The 19,567-nt window shown below is 35.0% G+C and overlaps 1 protein-coding gene across 1 annotated transcript in view; it reads right to left on the bottom strand.

Moving 5' to 3' along the window:
* Nucleotides 1-2,876: 2,876 nt before the first annotated feature.
* MAN1A1 (mannosidase alpha class 1A member 1) overlaps nucleotides 2,877-19,567 on the bottom strand; it is a 56,367-nt gene continuing 39,676 nt past the window's right edge. Inside the window, exons 4-12 of the mRNA XM_015829093.1 lie at nucleotides 17,182-17,262; nucleotides 16,564-16,658; nucleotides 13,238-13,361; nucleotides 11,177-11,270; nucleotides 8,408-8,523; nucleotides 6,830-7,049; nucleotides 4,679-4,851; nucleotides 3,272-3,387; nucleotides 2,877-3,010 (exon numbers count right to left, since the gene is read on the bottom strand). Of these exons, the coding sequence (XP_015684579.1) occupies nucleotides 2,890-3,010; nucleotides 3,272-3,387; nucleotides 4,679-4,851; nucleotides 6,830-7,049; nucleotides 8,408-8,523; nucleotides 11,177-11,270; nucleotides 13,238-13,361; nucleotides 16,564-16,658; nucleotides 17,182-17,262 (1,140 nt within the window). The 3' untranslated portion in view covers nucleotides 2,877-2,889. The remainder of the gene's footprint in view (nucleotides 3,011-3,271; nucleotides 3,388-4,678; nucleotides 4,852-6,829; nucleotides 7,050-8,407; nucleotides 8,524-11,176; nucleotides 11,271-13,237; nucleotides 13,362-16,563; nucleotides 16,659-17,181; nucleotides 17,263-19,567) is intronic.

Here is a 19,567-nt window from a genome sequence, read left to right as displayed (position 1 = left end):
GTTTTATGAAAAGGATTTCAAGGTTCGAAGCCGTAACAGACTTTTACCATCAATGGTGGCTCCCAAAGAAAGTAAAAATGGCACTTTAGTTGGAAAAATAAAGGTTAAGAACTGGAAATCAACTGTACTTTCTTACATTAAACTGCTACATAATTTTTATTTTAAAAAATGTGAACCGATAATATTGCACATTATTAGCTACACAAATGATTGCTGCCCTTCTACACTTACTTTCAGAAAGTGCATTGACTTTAAAAGTATTTTGGTCAATCAATACCAGTAGATTTGTAACAGGATGAATAATATTAATAATAAATCCTGTACAGCAGTATATAGTTTGATTCTCACTCTATGTAATTATATACTGCATATATGTCTTACTAGTTAACATGCTGAGCAGCTACAGAAGCTATCTTTCTTTGCTGATAAAACAGGTTAATGTTATTTGGTAATTAATTTTATGTTACATCTGTAATATAATACTTGCTGTAACCCAGAAGAAACCTTACTACTTATTCCATTATTATGGCAAGAAAATCAACTGTCCCTATGTAAAAACGGGTTGTGATGTAATTTGTATTCCCCCCCCCAAGTCATACATATTGGCATTGAATCTAAAAACAAAGCAGAAATTAATTTCCCCCAATGTTCCATAATAGAAATTCTATTTGCTTTTCTGTAAATCAGCATTTGAAAAACTTAATGTGAAGAACCAAACAGAAAATACAAGGGCCCAACAAATGAGAAGCAGTTTGATACTCAAAATTATATGCATGTTAGTAGTATTCTATATAATCGAGAAATGACATCATTTTGTACAAAAATGTCTTAATATAATAATGATTTGCTAGCTGTAACAGTCCTGTTCCAAATATACATGAATGTCCTTGTTCCTCCAATAATTTTACTTGCTGATTTTTTCAGTTGCCATGTTTGATTTTCAGAATATTTTAAAGATTTGGACGGTGTGTGAAACTTAATATGCAAACTGGGACAGAGAGACACAGAAAAAGATTCAGGTAAAATTGGGAGGGCAGGGGCATGAAAGGGAATTATTGCTTCTGGTTCTCCCTATTCAGACTACCAGATCATCATTATGGCCAAACCTAGAACCTAGCACAATATGATCATCCATAGGCTTCATAAATAGAGATGTGATGTTGCAGCAGCACTGTAGCATGACTAAGCCATACCGCAGAGGAAATGATTTGTACTGAGAATGTAGCAAGTTCTGAAAAAGCCTCACCTCAGTGCAGACACTCACAATGTTATGTATCATCAGGTTGTCTGTGGATCAGGGTGTAAGTTTATGCAATTTTTCATCTTATCTTGGTTCAAAACTTAGATAGCTAGATTTGATAGCATAAACATGCTTGCACTAACTAATTTGAGTGTCCAGATAGGAGGCTGTGTCACGGTATAGTAAATACAATTTTTAGGACTGCAATGAAACTTTTAGGACTAGAGGGTAGCCACAATTCAGTTTTAAAAGCTACATAATGAAGAAAGGCTACCACAACAGGTTCCCTTCTGTTGTACACCAATTCCCAGCTTTCTTTTCAACAAAATTTTGCTTTGTTACATGAAGGCTGCTAAACATGACGTGTCATATAAAATTAACCCCTACTCGCATTGTTTAATGTTGCTTATTAAAACTATAATATTTACAGAAGCATCCCAAATGTAAATAGGAAAAAGGACCATTCCAAAACAAAACTAAACTAAAATAAAATAAATCAGTCAACATTATCACTTTGATAAACTAGGGAACAGTTTAGGTTCCCCTGCCCCCTGCAGTAAAACATTAAAGTACTGTGGTCAATTCTTTCAAAAGAGAATTAGAGCCACAGTGTGAACTTCTAAAACATGGTACCTCTGAGGTATATTATCCTCCTCTTTCCACATCATTGTGCCCAATGTCTGTCAAGTGGAAGATGAAGTTAATGGAATGTTGGAAATAGCAATAACAGACTCATAGAATTGGACTAACCAATCTCTAAATAGGATAAATTTCAAAGCACAAAAAGGATATCACACATTAGATTAGTTCATCTTGCATAACAACTAAAGTTTTACAGGAAACAGATTTTTCCTTTCGTTGAAAATACTGCTGAAACTCTATTTTCACCAAGACAGGCTTTGAGAACTGTGCAGTCTCAAAGGGTATCTGTGAAACCGTGTCCAAAAACCACAGTTGTTTATGAAACAAATTCAGAGACAAAGAAATAGATGGGCTCCAAAATTATCTGTGGTTAGGCTTGATATGCAAATAAGTGAAAAAGTATTCATAATCCAGGCTTCTAAGACAAGCCACAGTTCAATGTAATGGTATATACAGATAAGATAAAACGATATCTGGTTTATATGAATAGTACATCTTTCTAAGTATTCTGATTACCAATTAATGATAGACCCGCATAAGAAGAGGCTGTCACAGTTAGATTTGTCTCCACTGATCAGACAAATCCCACTGGAGCAGATTTAAAAAGAAAAAAGCTCTTCATACTTAATTCTTTATGGCTTTTTGCAACACAGCAACGTATTACAGCTTAAAGCAGACATCTCCTCACAGAGGAGAAAACAATTTTGCAGTCTAAACATAAAGTAAAAAATAAGTAACACAATGAATTCTGTATTCTGTTTGACCAAATACTTATTATACTGATGGTCAACAAAATCTAGAGATGACACGTGACATGCTGGGAAAACATAAATATTAATAATTAAAATTAATAATATTAGGTCCCTTGAGAAAAATTGCCAGGTTGATAGCAGACTGCAAAAAACAAACAAAACATGAAACAGAACCTGGTTTAAAACTAAAAAAAAAATATGCCAGCTAGAACATTAACAGCCATATAATATGCCCAAAGAAAATTCAAAACAGCTTTATTTGCTTTCTTTTTCCTCTTTTCCTGTTTTAATAATTGGGAAAGGGTGTGCCTCTGTATTAAAGACCCAATGTTCAAATGGAAGAATATCATCTTCAGAGAATAATAAATATAAATACCTAGAAAAGAACAACAAAAATGCATTATTAATACATTATAAAATTAGAAATACATAGTAGATGTAGCATATTTATTTTATTTATACTGAGATTTTATTATATTAAAAATTTGCTTAGTATTTCATTGAGAAGTATCCAAACTTCCACTGGAAAAAAAGAGACTGGTAATTGTATTTTAATTATGACGTTTAAGCTACTTACTGCTCCAACCTAGCAAAGTATTAATTCATAACTCATTTAAAAATCTGTTCAACTGCTTACTTGAGCGTTTCTGAAAGGAAGAAACTCTGTTGTACATCATCATGGCTTTTACGATTGCTGTAAACATCCCTCAGGCCAGAATAGCCACCATCTACTCTGCAATATTTTTCCAATGCCTGAATTTTAAAAAAAGGAGAAAAAAATTGGGTATTTTATAAGTACCTTTCTCAGTGCAAAACATTGTAAGGTAATTTGCACTATAATACCACTTCATAATTTTAAACTTACAGCAATTATCACAATAATAGCATATTCTGCACAAAACACATCAGTCATGCTGCACTGAAATTTGGAGTCAAATTAATATAAGTATCTTACTACAACTCTCATTATTTTTATGGCAACAAAGAAATTGCCTTTTTCTAATTCAGAAACTGACTTGTTTGAATAAACAAAAATAAATTATGTTATGTGGTTTACCCATATTGTTTCCATTAAGTACCTTTTGCCCTACAGATCTCAATTGATGCACATTTTTATACTGCATTATTTAGACACTATGATAAATGTTTATTCTCATATCGGTTTTATCCTTTTAAATTGGTAATTTTATTCCAATTTTGACAAAGCATCGATTTTGGTAGAACAAGTTGTAGCATTAATTTAAATGAAAATAAAAACATATGTAAATAATTAAGATAATAATGAGAACAATTCTAACTGGGATTGGGATGAGGAACTGACAGATGGGTAGTCTTTAGTAGGAGTTGTCTTTTTCATAGCAGACTCCATTGCAACAACTGGGAAAAGAAATTAAGAGCCACAAACCCCACACTGATGCTGATCAAGAAAGTGACTATAATCCCTCTTGGGGAACCATGAAGCTTTAAATCCTGGTTATAATTCAAGATGAAAAAGGTTTCTGATGATAGAAAAAGGGTGAGGATTCATTTGATATTTTAATTCTGTTAGATATGAAGGATTCTGTTTGTACTCAAAGTTGTCTTGATCATCTTGTCTAGACATCTTATATCAATAATAGCTGAAACTATTGAAATGTCTGGAGATTACAAATACTAGGGGGGAAAATCATATATTAATCAAAGGTTTCTTTTCCCAACTTGTTCCTGTGAATTAATTGGATTTTAAAGATAAAAACAGAGAAAAAAGTGAAATTAAAAATGAAAATTGTATTAACTATGGCTAAATATGTTTTAAATATAACAAATTATCATTTTCTTTCTTTTTTCTTAAGCAGTAGATATAAAAAATGGGAAATGGTTGAAATCTCTCAAATGTCTTTTATCTGCCTGAGATAAATCACAGCCTACCAATTATATTTCTAATCCATTTAAACAGTATATTGCTCCATTTAAACAGTATATTGCTGCTAAATTCAAATAATTCTTTAAAATGGCAAATATATAAATTATGAGATACTTCAAAGAAATAACTTAAATGTCTTACCTCTACAGCTTCCCAACCCCACTGCCGGTACTTGGGATCATGAGTGAATCGCCACATATACATATAGGTTTCTATAACTTCAGGTCGTAAGATGTAATATTTTTCATTCTGTCTGGTAGCAATTGCTTCAACTCCACCGTCAAATCGGAAAGCTTCTGGTCCCAATTTCATACCTACACACAATATTAAAGTATTCAGCTTTATCAGTGCTGGTATGAAGCCTTTTCAAAAGTGTTAGTAAAGAACAATATCTTAATATATGTGAATTACTTTATTATTATATAACATCTTATAATTTTGAACTCCAAAATACAGGATTGTCCTGTTGTACAAAGAGGTTGGTAAACATTTGTTAGCCATCTGAAGGGCCACAGTAGGCAGAAAAATGATGAAAAGTGAGTAGATCTGTTCTACTTAATTTGAAGAGGAAGAACTCTGTCAAGTTTTACATTATACAGTAGCTTTAATGGGATTCTTGCCTCAACATGATAGGAAATTGTGTGATGTTTGTGCTCTGGCACTTAATAGCTGAGAAATATCCCAACATAAGAAAAACAAGGTTTGAAGCAATTGTAAATACTTTTTCTAGTGGTAGGGTCTAATACAGCAAAATGTTTTTGGGAGCGTTAGCTGGAACATTTTACAAAATTGTGTAATGGTATCTAGAGCAGGCATATCAAACTCGCGACGTCACATGACATCGTGCAACGTATCGGGACGGTTTTGCCATTGCCGGCAATGGGGTGGGCGCAGCTTCTGGATGACGTATCCGGCCCATGGGCCAGCAGTTTGACACCCCTGATCTAGAGCCATGAAATGTTCCTAAACATTGTTTTATTGTATTCAAAACATATTTTTGTTGAATCAATTTCTTGTAAGTTTTACACAACTAATCAAATTAAAACAAAAACGAGAAAATCAAACTCAAATATCAAAATATAACAAAAAATTCTGGGGAATACATTGCATTTTAAAAAAAAGAAACTACGTGACAGCTGTAGGGCAGGAGCTGGTAACACAGAATTCCCAACAACCCAACATGGCACCTGCAGACCCCCAAATTAAACAAACCAAAATGTTTAAATATATGGAGTTGAAATATATCATACATGCCTATTTTCATGGATGTTTTCATGTTCAAGCACATGGACTTGGACATGTATTTATTTTATTAATGGTTGTGAAATTTGCTATATTTCAACAGTGGCAAACCTAGGTTTCATACTGCACAATTAGCATTTCAGAATGAGTGAGGGAACGTGATAGCTTTTCCCTTTGTTACTTAAAATTCTGGCTGGAAAAGATTAGAATGATATGGATATGTTGCACCACTGATGAAGAACAGCTTTGTGACAATATATACACAGTAAAGAAGTTGGGTTGACCTTCATTAAGTTCTATGGACTGATACCTAAATTGGCAGATGTCTGATGATAGGCCCCCAAACTGATTATTCTTAGTCTGGTATTTTCTTTCCCATTAACTCCCACGGGAAGAAGAATTTAAAAAGAAAAAACAATCAAGAATGAGAAGGGCAAAAACATTCCTCTGCCTCTTACTCTGGGTACTCTGATCTAACAAGATTCCAGATGTGTTAACAGTCGTAGAGTGTCTCTCCTTAAGTTTCAGTGCACACAATTAGCCATTTAAGAAAATTACTCCATTTCTCTGCTACATATTGCTCCATTTCTGAATATATTAACCAAGTATTTTTAGACAGCATCCTGGAAAATTTTAATACTAATCTTCACATCAGACTGTTAATTCCAAGCACAACACTGTCACAGGCAAGGGAGGGTAACATTTGGCTCCCTAGGTGTTATCCAATTAAAGCTCTCTCAACATTGGTCATGCTAGCTGGGATTACTGGAGCTATAACTCAGCAAATTTGAAGGGCCATATATTCTCATTTCTGTTATAAGCAATCCAACTACTTCCCCTAGAAACATAAAGTACATTACAGATGGAAAACTTTATAAGGATACTTCTAACTCTATAATATGTAAAAGTAGGAACTACATGTAATAAAAATGTCTTACACAATTGATATCAGTTTGATTGGAAAAAGCCAAATACACTGCCCTGAATTCAAGTACAGGAATAAGCAACATTTTAAAGTCAGAACAACAGTACTCAACAATTTATAATTACCTGTACGATCATAAGATTCATGACATGTGCGGGCAATTTCAGCTCCAAGTTCAATGTGATGTCCAGTTTGATCAGCTGGTGCTCCATCTGCACCCAGAACAAACATCCCTCCAGCAAAACAAGTAAGATGACCCATTTTGTGTTCAAGGAGGCCACCTTTCCACTCAGCAATGTACATTAAACCGTTGCTGGATTTCCTGATTAGATGGGTTTCTATGGACTAGAATTGTTTAAAAAAAACTGTTATTAATCTATAATAAATAATTACAATAATATAGGTATCTAAATATTTTTCACATACTTGAAAGCACCAAACATAACACTTAAAAATGAGTTGGGGGATTGCCCATTTTGTTATAGACTGCTCAGTTTATCTCTACTCCAGCCAAAGTATAGAAAACATGATTAATGAACACAGAATGCAATTGTTGTTAATATAGAAGAATTAATACAACTTGGAAAAAGGGAATCATTGTCTCAAAAACCTTTGAATTAACCCTGAATGTATTAACAAGTATTTAGAACGGGGTGATTTGATAGACAATAGCTAAGCCATACATGATAGTAAGCTATAATATGGCTTGCTTGGAGTAGTGTTGTGTGAATTTAGTCAATTATAATTCATTCAAGGAGCATGGCTAAAATATCATGGCATACTGTGATATGTAAACCCAGTCAAGTAAATTTAAACTTTCAAAACGAAGCCTAGCCAACTCAGCCCAAAATGTATGACAAAGCCCTTAAGCAAAGGTTTTTGAGCAGATTAAGGTGTGGGATAGGAAAACAGATCCTCTTATGGATTTTTCAATTTTAAATTTTTTTTTTAAGAAAAGCAAACAGAATCAGTGGGCTTTGTTGAAATGGAAGTTTCTAAGGAGATGCTTGAGCTTATTAGTTGAATAAGGAACTTGTTCAAAAATGATTTGGAGTTCAGAATGATGAGTGAGCTGGCCCAGGTAAGGGTGGACAAATCAAGTTAGTCTTGCAACAAAAAGATTCCCAAATAGAATGGCAAATAAAAGGAAATGTGGGGTAAATGTAAACTATTGGCACATTGGGACAAAACAAAATCCTAATTCATTTTCCACTGGGTAATGGGTGATCAGGAAACTGTCTTCTCACACTTTCTCTTCTCCATTTCTAAAGCATGAAATGCCTAAAAAGCCACTACATGTAATGGAGTAGCTGCCACAGTAAAGGGAAGAACTGCTTTGTCAACGCAATAATCCTTTGGAGACTGGCTTTAGGTGATTTGATTCAACTGTTTTAAGAAGCAATAGCCCAACTCGTTAAATTGATTTATTTAAAGACAGGAACTAAAGCTAAATATCTCCAACAACCCGCAACTTCCATCTTCATTATAAAAATAAAATTGTTTTAATTTGTTTGCTATTTAAAAAGTTGCTTCTCTATAACATTGTCATTTACAGAAAAGTATACTAAATCGTTAGGTGAAGTTACTTAAAAATATTTATAAAAGGAGTATATATACAGTCAAAACGTTTTTTTAAAAACCTATCGTAATATTTGCTTTCACAGTTACATACAATAGTGTCCCAAGTTCTGTATAGTGTTTACCTGAACAGCGTTATAATACATTTGCTTGGCTTCTTCATCTGCCTTATCAGACATCAACCATGCTTTCAGCAAATATTCATAAAAACTATCCCCAAGTCCTCCAACAGAGACATGATCTGGGAAAAAAGTGCAAGAGCAATCTGGTAACGTTATATAACACAATCCCAAAGACAAAAAAATTAATGGCAAAATACTATAGAAAAGCCACATTATCAAGCTCTACTGTATCTTCTTTGATATATCTCTCCCATTAGACTACACTATTTCAAAACATGATGCTCTGTAGTCATAACAAGGGTTTAAATATGTGGCCCAATTCCCTCCATGTTGAAACAAGCAATTCCTAATCCCCAACAAACCTATTTTGTTTGGATCCATTCATTTTCTACTTGTAAATAATTTAAGCTGCTGTTATAATGAGGTGTCTTCTCCCTTTTCCGCATTCCCTGATTTTTATAACAATTTGACCTGTTAAGAATTCTGGAGAACTCAAACACTTACTTTTGTGTTATTTTGGTGATCCCTAAAAATGGTATAATTCAAAAATGGATTTTGATTTTTTTTTTGCAAACTGAATATAGCTTTAAATTAAAGGGAATTATATGCATGCTATTTGGGGAGAGGGGAGAAAGGACAACTTATTGTACATTAAAAGTCCTCAAATTATGGCCATTAAAAATGAAGAGAGGTAGGTTGTCCTCTAAAAAAGGACAGACATGCACAGAATTTTTTTTCCTTATTAAAGTTTTCTTCTTTAAAGAAAGTTTTTATGCCAACAGCCTGTGACTTGGCATTTTCTTTTTAAAAATGCTAGTTTTGCTTTCCTTTCCCAAAGAAACCTTATGTGATAAGATAGAAGTATGAAGAGTGGTTTCTCCATTGTAAAGAACATTTCATGAATTCAATTAATAGAAAAATGAGAGCTCCAACAAACAAATAATAAAAAAATGTATTTTTAGGGTGAAGGTTTGTATCTGAATAGCACCATATAAATGACCTTTACAGTTTCCTAAATAAATTACCTCAGAAAATCCTGACATTTGCAAATTAAATAGCACAAGCAGAGACTCATCAATAATAAGTCCTATTATTATAGCCATTGTTGCTTGAAACAAATCTAATTGACCTGTGATGCTGCAAATCACTTTCAATTTACTTCTAAAGTAAAAAAAAAAGCCTAGCTCAAAGGACAGAAAAAATAACAATAAAACCAGAGGAGACCCCCAAAGATATAGCTTGCTGGTTTCACAGTAACATGTTCCTAAACGTTCTTCTCTCCCAATTCAATATTTATCAGTTGCTGTGATAATGGTTTGGAGATTTTAATAATTCTCAAAATGTTTTATCAAAGTTGGTACAAAATGCAGCAACACGCCCAGTTATTTTGTGGGTGTAACACCACTATTCCATGAGCTGTATTGGTTGTCATTGTGCTTCTGAGTACAATTTAAGGTGCTGGTTGACATCTTTAAACTTCTTCCGGACCTAGAACTGGGCTATCTGAGGGCTCATCTCTCCCACTTGTTTTCACCCATCCACTCCAGTCAGGCAGGATGGGTGTGCTTCAAATCCCGCTGGCCAAAAAATGTGTGTTTTTTTCTGCTTGTGGAACATTCTCTTTCCAGAGATCAGAATGGTCTCGACCTTGCTGGCTTTTCGTAAGGCCCTGAAAACCTGATTCTCTGCTGGGTCCAGGGCCCTGAGAGTATTCAGGGACAAGCTTCTTGGTTATGCAAGTGTTTGGGGTTGATGTTACTTGGTTGCTGTGTATTTTAACTTTTGTAAAGTTTATAATTGTTTTTATTTTATTTTAACTCTATTTACTGTCCAAACTAAGTCATTAGTTGTGATGGACAGTCATATGACTTGGATAAATAAAAATAAATAAAAAGGAAAACTTTGGTTTAGAAGGGTTTTATTTATTAGCGTAGAGAGTTTCAATAAGAACTTGAGTTTAATTATGTGAATCAATAAAAACATATTTGCTCGTACTAATACAGTATATACTAACATAGTATTATCATACTAATACAATAGTATATCTCCTTTCTTGTATCTCTTATGTACCACTTTTTAAAAGAATGGGATTTTTTACTACTGTGCTAATCTCTGCCTGTTACTAACTGGCTCTAAAGTTCACCCTTCTAAGGAAGCATACTGCTGTATTTCCTTATCTCTCCTGCAGTAAAGTACAGTACAGCCAGTTAGAATAACAGAGAATTGGTACAACTTGTACGTATAACATAGTGATTATGTTTCCTTTCAAAGAAGTTTCCATACTATTAAGAATACAGTACCTCTCTCTTCTTTTCTGTTGCCTAGTATCCTTATGAGTTATAAAACAATTCTTTCTCAACTGAGGTCTTTTACTAATGTATATGCATGCACAGGGCTGTTGTTGATTAACATTTTATACAAAACAGATGTAATACTGAAGCCTTTGCTCTTGGATCTTCAGGGTGTAACAGATCAATGACTCATTGCAATCTGCTAGTTTAATGAAATAAGCAATAATTTGGAATCCTCTCTAGCTGTTGGCTTTATTAGACAAGCTTTCTACCACAATTAGCACAAGAAAATCCATAACTTAAGATGCTAAGATACCCAATATTATATACATAAAATAAATACCTTCAAATGTTCAGAAAACAAAATACTAACCTCTGTGGCAATCATTCAAGGAGAAATACCCAAACTGACTGCATAATTGAACTAACTTAGAAAACATATTTTTCTTTTGTGCATACTATATTAAACAGAAGTACTTACGCTGGCCCCATTGACCACTGTTGGGGTTTAGATAATTAGGATAAAGTCCTTCTGGTTTATCTAATCTATTTAACACTTTTCGAATGTTCATAACCTATTTCAAAACAAAAAAATTGGAGGTTTTTTAACATAAACATACGTATATAATACATTTTCATAAAAACATTCTTTAAATATTGGTCATAATATTATTCTAACTTAAAAGTAAGTATTCCTTCAAGGTACTAATTAACAACTCAAACAACAGCTTCCTTCATGATACATATTCCACTGGAATGGATCTGCCAAAGCACATGTGTAATGGATCTTTATCAACAATATTGTTTTAAAGGAAACCTATCCAACATGGATGGAAATGTAAAAATAGATCAATACTGAATACATAGCTTAGTTCCATTTGGAGAAGTTATCTCATTTTACTGTATCTTTTACCGTATCAGCCACATCTATGATTATATACAAAGCATATTTAAAGCTGTAATAGATTTGGATGTTACAAACACAAAAGTTAGAAAGTACCTTCCTGGCTCAGTGACTGGAATAGACTATTGTCCATAACAAGTATTATGGAAGCACAGGCAAGATACTGCTTATGAATATAAAGATCTAATGCATAAATGTGGAATGAGCATAACCAGGGCTTTTTTTGTCATAGAACGCCCAGAACGGAGTTCCGGCACCTTTTTTGGATGGAACCTTGTAGGGTAGGCAAGGCAGGTTGTATGAGGTGTGTGAGTTCTGGCACCTTTTCTTTTCAATTCTTTCTTTCTTTTTTTTTTTACAAAAAAAGCACTGAGCCTAAGAGAATCCTTGGCTACCTCTTGTCTTTTTCCTGTGCTTTCCAATATCACAGGGTAGCCTTTACTAGAGCAAGATTTGAGCATCTATATACTATGGTCAAATATGGACAATTCTATCAAGTGCCATGTCTTGAGAGAACGTGTTTGTGGAGCATTAGAAATAGAAGATATTGCACATGTTCTATTAAATTGTCAATTATATGCCACAGCAAGGGCCCTGTACCTATATACATTATTTGACTGGACCACAGTCAGAGCACAAATGTATACTGTATGTAGTCACTAAAACTGTTACATTTATAGTCAGGCCTGTTCAATAAAAAACATGTTTTGTAGAACACATTGGAGTTGCATGCAATGGTGATGAGTTCACTTAAGCACGCACTGTTTTTCAACTTTGTCATTTCATATCTTTGCATTCTATTTTACCTTATAGTATTTCAATACTATTTTACCTTTTCTTTTATCTTTATTTTATCCATTATATTTTAATCTATTTTATCCCACCATAGGCTATTTTATCACACTTCACTGGATCTTACCTTATTTCATTTAACTGTGTCTTATTATAGCTCATGGCTAGGGTCAATTGATTACCATACCCCACCATACTGAGCCTTACCATTCCTGTGCTTTCTTCCCATGTAACTAATAGGGAAGCTCTTGAGTTTAGTTTCATTCTCAGCAAACCTTGGCTTGTCTGTGCTCAAACCAACTATCTGAAGAAAACCCTCACCCAAATTCTTTTTCAGCTTTATTTTACTTTAGTAGTATTTATTTATGTCCACTATTAAATAAGATGGAGGACAGCTAAAATAAAATATATAAATAGAGAAATATGTTTCTATAATTGAAACATAAAGGCAAGTAAATAAAACATCAATTTTTAAAAAGTGAAATTATTTGTACAAAACCTTTGGTCTAATCAATATTTAAATTAAACTAGTCTCTTGTTGAATAAGATCTCCAAGAAAGGCAAAGAGTTAATTCTTTTAGCTGCAAGGGTAGAAGAGAGAAACATGTGAATCTGAGATTTTACTTTAATGTTAACCTTGTTTTAGTGTTACATGAATACTTTCTCAAAGTTTCATTTGTTAGTAGTACAAGGTCAAGGTCACTATGATTTCAAGAAAGTTCTTGAACCTTACTAAAAGTGCCCTTTGAAATTATTATGTCTAGAGGATCTATACTTAAATAAAAAATGTATACATTCCAGATATTTGGTTAGCAATTGACAGGCCATTTAAAATAGAAATCTAACCTTTTCAGCAAACAGCGGATTTCCAGATAAGTAGCTTAAATGTATGAACTCCAAATGGAGTGTTCCAAATTCTGCCAAAATACTGCTTCCACCTGAAGCCCAGGGCCAGTTTCGACCAATGCCACTAAAAAAAAAGGTAGGGTAAAGTTAAATGAAGTGGAGAAATTTAATTTAAAGTAGTGTGAAATTGAATGTTGTCTACATTTTTTCTGGTTTAGAACTCCCAGCTCTCTTCATCCTTGAATCAAATGAGGTTGAAGGAAACTGGAGTCCAACATCTGTATTTTACTATTTGTTGAAGCAAGATAACTGTCAGGAGCTCAAAAGGAATTTCTCTTTTGAACATTTCAGCATTATCTTCTTTTGCTTTTTCTCCCCTATCAGTATTGTTAGTTAATTAGCCAGAGAAGATCATTACTTAAGAATCAAGTTTCATCAATACTCCCAGGGCAGCTGTACTGTTGCATCATTTTTTGTGATTATGAATACTCTAATGAATGAAGTCCCTATATAAAAATAGAGTAAACCCAAGAATTTTGTTAACAATAATTTTAATTTGAGAAACCATTACACGTTCACATATTGATGTTCAAAAGACCACAGAATGTGAAAGTACTTGAATGGGTTTCCTCTGGAAAATATTTCTTCTTAGTTACTTCTTGATATCTAAAATTTCTTTCTTTTTCTATCTTCCTGACCACAATATTTGAACTTAGAAAAATGAGTGGAAAATAGATAAGATAACCTTTATTGTCACGTTTTTCTGTGAACACAATGGCACACATTAAAAAATGAAATTCTGATGCCCGCTCGCAGAATGTATATGTATATGATTAATATGATTACATATTAATATGATTATATGATTATGATTACACAAACCACACACACACACACACACATCACATTCCATTTTGAATACATAGCAGAAAAAAAGAGTCTTGACAGTTAACAAGGTTGATATTATATGGTACAAAACTATCACAAAATCTAGTTGTTCTGCTTTGGATATCATAAAAGCCTCCTCTCAGAAGGTAATAAAGAAAACTACTCATGAAGAAGATGTGTAGCGTCACTTACAATACTGCAGACCCTGGTCAAACGGCGCTTATATGGATAAAAGGAAGTGAACTATCAATAATCTGTTCTGCTATTCTCACTATTTTCTGCACAACCTTCCTGTCCGAAACAGTAATATTTCCAAACCATGCACTAATACAACATGGCAGGATGCTTTCAATTGTACCTCTATAGGAAATGATAAGGATAGGGGAAGGAAGATGTGCTCTTCTCATACAGCTCAGAAAATGCAGGCTCTGCTGTGCACACTTCACCGGTGTTTCACTGTTGAGCGACCAAGCTAACCTGTTCATCAGTTGCACACCCAGAAACTTGATACTACTAACCACCTCCACAGTTGAATCATTAATACTGATGTATGTGGCTGAGCCTGCCTTTTCTGAAATCAGCAGCAATCTCTTTGGTTTGTAGAATAGAGTAGAGTAGAGTAGAGCTGGGAGGGACCTTGGAGGTCTTCTAGTCTAGCCCCCTGCTCAAGCAGGAGGACCTATACCATCTCAGACAGGTGATTGTCCAGTCTCTTTTTAAAAATTTCCAGTGATGGAGCGCCCACGATTTCTGGGGGTAAGCTATTCCGCTGGTTGATTGTCCTCACTGTCAGGAAGTTTCTCCTTAATTCCAGGTTATTTCTGTTTTTGATCAGCTTCCAACCATTGTTTCTCGTCTTTCCCTCTGGTGCTCTGGTGAACAACCTGGCCCCCTCTTCTTTGTGGCAGCCCCTCAGATACTGTCCTACATTTAAAACCAGGCTGTTTTTATTATACCAGTTCATCAAACTCTCTATCTCCTCCTGGTAATCACCCTCATTATCATTCTGAATGAGGCCCACCAATATTGTATCGTCCGTATTATTTAGGAAATTATGGAGCCAGGAATGTTTTTTTGTTTTTGTTTTGCTTCAAGACCACACACTTCTGATGAGATTTCCATGAATGTTATTTTGAAAAATAAGTATATAAGTATATATCTTCCATCTGATTAATGGAAGAAGGGTGCCCAGGCTATTAATTAAATGCATGAATACTCCAACCAAAACAGACACATTAATTAAACATTATAGAACTAAGAAACACAGGTGCAAAACTCATACAATAAAATCTGAGAAGACAATTAAAATCCAAGTATGCCAAGACATTGTATAAAAATATTGTCAGTGCAAAGAAGAGTAAGGAGGGAGCTAATCCCCTTCTCTTAATATGGAGCTCTATAATTAGAGAGCTACTTTGTTAGGGTAGTCTTATGATTCTACCAATTCAAAACCTATGATTGATCGCCCAAAACTGCATAGGAACTCTATATTAAAACTATAGGGAGTTGTGCAGGAAACACCACCCCCATACCAAACAGCTCCTACTCCAGGTCTGGATTACTAATTATGTAGGCTACTAAAACCCTCCTCCTTCATTACTTAAGAAAGTAGCATCTTTCTCATTCTAATTCATATTATTTCATGTGAATTTTTTTTTAATATGTTGACTTTTTAAAACTTTCTTGATGTGACTTGTTTTTATTCTGGTAGAGTTAATATACCTGAGTTATAGACCAAACTGCTGATTTTAGACATTTTGTTAATTGAACAACATTGATTCTGAGAAAATATAGCTGATTTGTATGAAAAAAATGGTGGATTCAAAATTTTAAGAAAGAAGATTTAGAAACAGCTTTTATTTGAGATGATTCTGCAGTTATGAGTGATGTTTCGGGAACAGTGATTTGGGAAAGAAAAGGTTCCAGTTCATATACTTAATTGTGACCTTTACAGCACATGTTCATGGTTTGTTTTCAGAACCAAAAGCTATTAATGTTTCCATTCATACATCTTAACTTCAGTATGGCAACAAGACCTGGATCAGACTTATTATCATGGAAGACTGGAATATCCACCATTGCTTCCAGTTCTAAAAAACAATCATGGATTGAGATATATGCAAGATTTTCTAACTATTTGTCTCACTGATCCCTGGGTTGAAAGCTGGAAATATTAAGTTTAATGGCCTGACTGAAAAATGGCCATGTCCCCAGGATGGACCTGATTTTGCTAGTAATGGAAAGCCTCTGTCTTGCTCCCTGCTGCTCCTATTGACTTACACTGAAAATCAGCTGTGCCTGCAACTTGCAACAAAACATAGGAGAAATGACTACCTGGTAGCAATTCAGGGGATCAAGGAACTTAAGTGGCAAGGAATACAGGAAAGTTGGTCTGCAAGATTAACTTATTCAATATAGGTTAAATGGTAAGCTTTTACCTTTTGATATTTAATAATGCCCAAGGGATTCCTGTGGGGGTATTAAAAGCTGGAAGCAACTTCTCTCCTAGTTCTACTGCTTTTTTTCGGAATATCTAAAAATGGAAATAAATAAGAGTTATGCAACACAGGAGAAAATGAAAACAAGGTTTCTATATTTTAATCTGAAATTTCAGATAAAACTCAGAATATTTTTCCAAAACTTTTTAAAAATATTTGGCAATTTGGCTAAATCAGATTCTGTTAATATAAAACAGAGTATTAATTACACTTTTATTTTTTTAAAAAAATATTTGATGGGAATAAGGGTGAGCACGAGATGATACTTCAAACTGTTATGAATTAGACTTGCCTGTCAACTAACAAAAGGCCAACTCATAACACAGAGAAAAACAGGATTATTTTAATAAAACAGAAGAAACAAGGGTTGAGGCTAGAAACTGGGACATTGTGAGTTCTAGGCCTGCCTTAGGCTGGGCGACAGTCATTCTTTCTCAGCCAAAGGAATGAGACAAGAACAAATCTGGGCAAAAAGACTTAAGGGACTAGTCAGGCAAATGCCAGGGGTCAATACTGATTCAAAGGCACCAAACAAACAAACAACACATCCAATCTTACCTCTTCGCCAGAAAGATAGTATGCTGAAAGTAATCCTCCAACAAAACGGATGTTTACTTCAAAAACTGAGATTTCTGCATTCTGGAAATGTAAATATATTTTAAACTATAAATTAATGTGAACACAAAACATGTAATAGCTTTCTATTATTGTTCTTAATACTGTTAGTATCTGTATTTTGCATAATACTGAGGGAAGTTATGCTTCATTCCTCTAAAGACTGTTACAAACTTATTTATGGAATATTAGTCTATGAAAATGAGATTAAATGAACATCTCATCTAAAGGGAATTCAATCAAGTAATTTGAGATTTACAGATATGTGTGTTTATAATTTTCTGCACCTGAATTATTCTCTCACTTCTTCCCTTGGTCCAGTTCCATACAGAATGTGCATCTGATTCTGACCCAAAGACTACTGTGACTCACCTATACTGATCCACCTTGTACTCTCCTTCCCCTACCTTCCTGAGCTTGTGCTGCACCGCTGCACCCCCCCAACTCATGTATGGCCTGTGGTCCCAGTGCCTCCCCCATCCATCTGCAGCATCCTTGTATTCTTTACCTGAGACTTCTTCTGCCTCTTGTTTAATGACCCACGTGTCTTGGGTGATGGTGATAACTGGGACTGCCTGGATTGCTATCGCTAAGAGATGCAGTCATGTGATACTGCACTTTATGACCACTTTGTTTAGTGATGGCAATCCCAGCTCCAGTTGCAACCGTAACTCAAGGACTACTTGGATTTTTTTTAAAAAAAAAACATGGGAAAAGAGGCTATGTGGAGTCTTGATTTAGAGCAGTGGTTCTCAACCTTTTTAATGCCGCGACCCCAACCGGTCGTAAGTCGAGGACTAAACCGGTCGTAAGTCGAGGACTAAACCAGTTGTACGTCGAGGACTAAACCGGTCGTAAGTCGAGGACTACCCAACCGGTCGTAAGTTGAGGACTTTCCCTGCCCGGGAGCGCCGCGCATGCGTGGTTCCGCCCCCTGCGCCGGCCGAGGCGTAGCTGGCAAGCGGCAGAGATGGAGCAGGCCGACCACCAGCTGGCCCAGCCCAAGTGAGGTAAGGCACCCGCCAGAAAAGGGGAAAAAAATGGCGGACAAAAAAAATGGCGGACAGCCTTGCTTGGCGACCCCCGTGAAATGGTTGATTGACCCCAAATGGGCTCCCGACCCACAGGTTGAGAACCACTGATTTAGAGACTTTTATTTTACCAGTTAACCAGTTATCCTCTCCAATAAATACTCAAATACTCACACACACTCAAACACATACACACAGAATCCACTGTTGCAAATAAGATACAGAATTTTCCTTCTAATTTTGGCAACCCACATATCCAAGATGTTCAGAACATAGTCTTGATATAAATGGGGTTCACCATCTGTTGCTCTATGAATCCTCCCAACTACTATTTATCAGCTGCAAGATTTTCAGTGGAAAACTGGCAGTTGTGTCCTTTGCTCCTATTCTCATACGCTTATCCTCATATTCCTTAAAAAAGAGAAACTGTCAACTACCAGAGAAATCAGAAGATCCAGACAGTTCAAATGAATATAAAGATTTATTGCAAGCTTAAGCTCTCTACAAAACTCTGAGCTACTAAGGGAAGGTCAAGGGAAATAAGTGGAAATTAAGAAGGCATTTAGGGTGAGCTGGACTTGCAGGTGCGCAGGGACTCATGATTTATGATGCGTATGATCCCTCCCTCGGCCTTAGCCTATCGCGACTTTTTCTCTATTGCCGGCAATGGGGTGAACATGGTTTTGTCATGAAGCACCCAGCCTGCGGGCCAGTAACCACATTAAAATATTTTTTAAAATAATGTTTAATATAAAATGTAAATTTCCCTATACTATTGACTTCCAGAAGCACCCACACTTTTCACAAGATGGATTATCAATTCCTCCTCCTCTCAAGAGTCACTTTTGGTGAGGAATGGCAAACTGACATTCATCGGATTGTGAGAAATATTGTGGCCAAAAACGCAGATGGATATTGCATCCAGACTGTCAAAAATTCTCTCTGGATCAAGAAGAGATTTTGGGATTACCCTTATGTACTCTGGACAATTGTTGTTGGTTTTTTTCTGTGAGTAGACAGCAGAAACTGATGTTTTTGTAGTCTCTTGCTATCAGTTACGTGTCATAGGAATCCATAATGCTCAGAGCTGCTAATGTAGCCTTTTATGGACTCAAAGTTCCCCCAAACCTTACCTTTGGAATCACTTTGGAGAGTTTTTTCTTATGGTTTTTAAAGATTTAAAAAGCTTCAGAACTGTGGAATTTGTTAGGTGAGTTTCTCTTCAATCCATTTAGAAGAAAATTATGTGCTTCAAGTTTTATAAGTATTTTTTTCTTTGCAATTTACTACAGCAAAAG

The sequence above is a fragment of the Protobothrops mucrosquamatus genome, unplaced genomic scaffold (genome assembly GCF_001527695.2).
Source record: "Protobothrops mucrosquamatus isolate PMUCROS unplaced genomic scaffold, P.Mucros_1.0 scaffold_230, whole genome shotgun sequence".
NCBI classification, from domain to species: domain Eukaryota; kingdom Metazoa; phylum Chordata; class Lepidosauria; order Squamata; family Viperidae; genus Protobothrops; species Protobothrops mucrosquamatus.
This window is presented reverse-complemented; position numbering and strand designations above follow the sequence as displayed.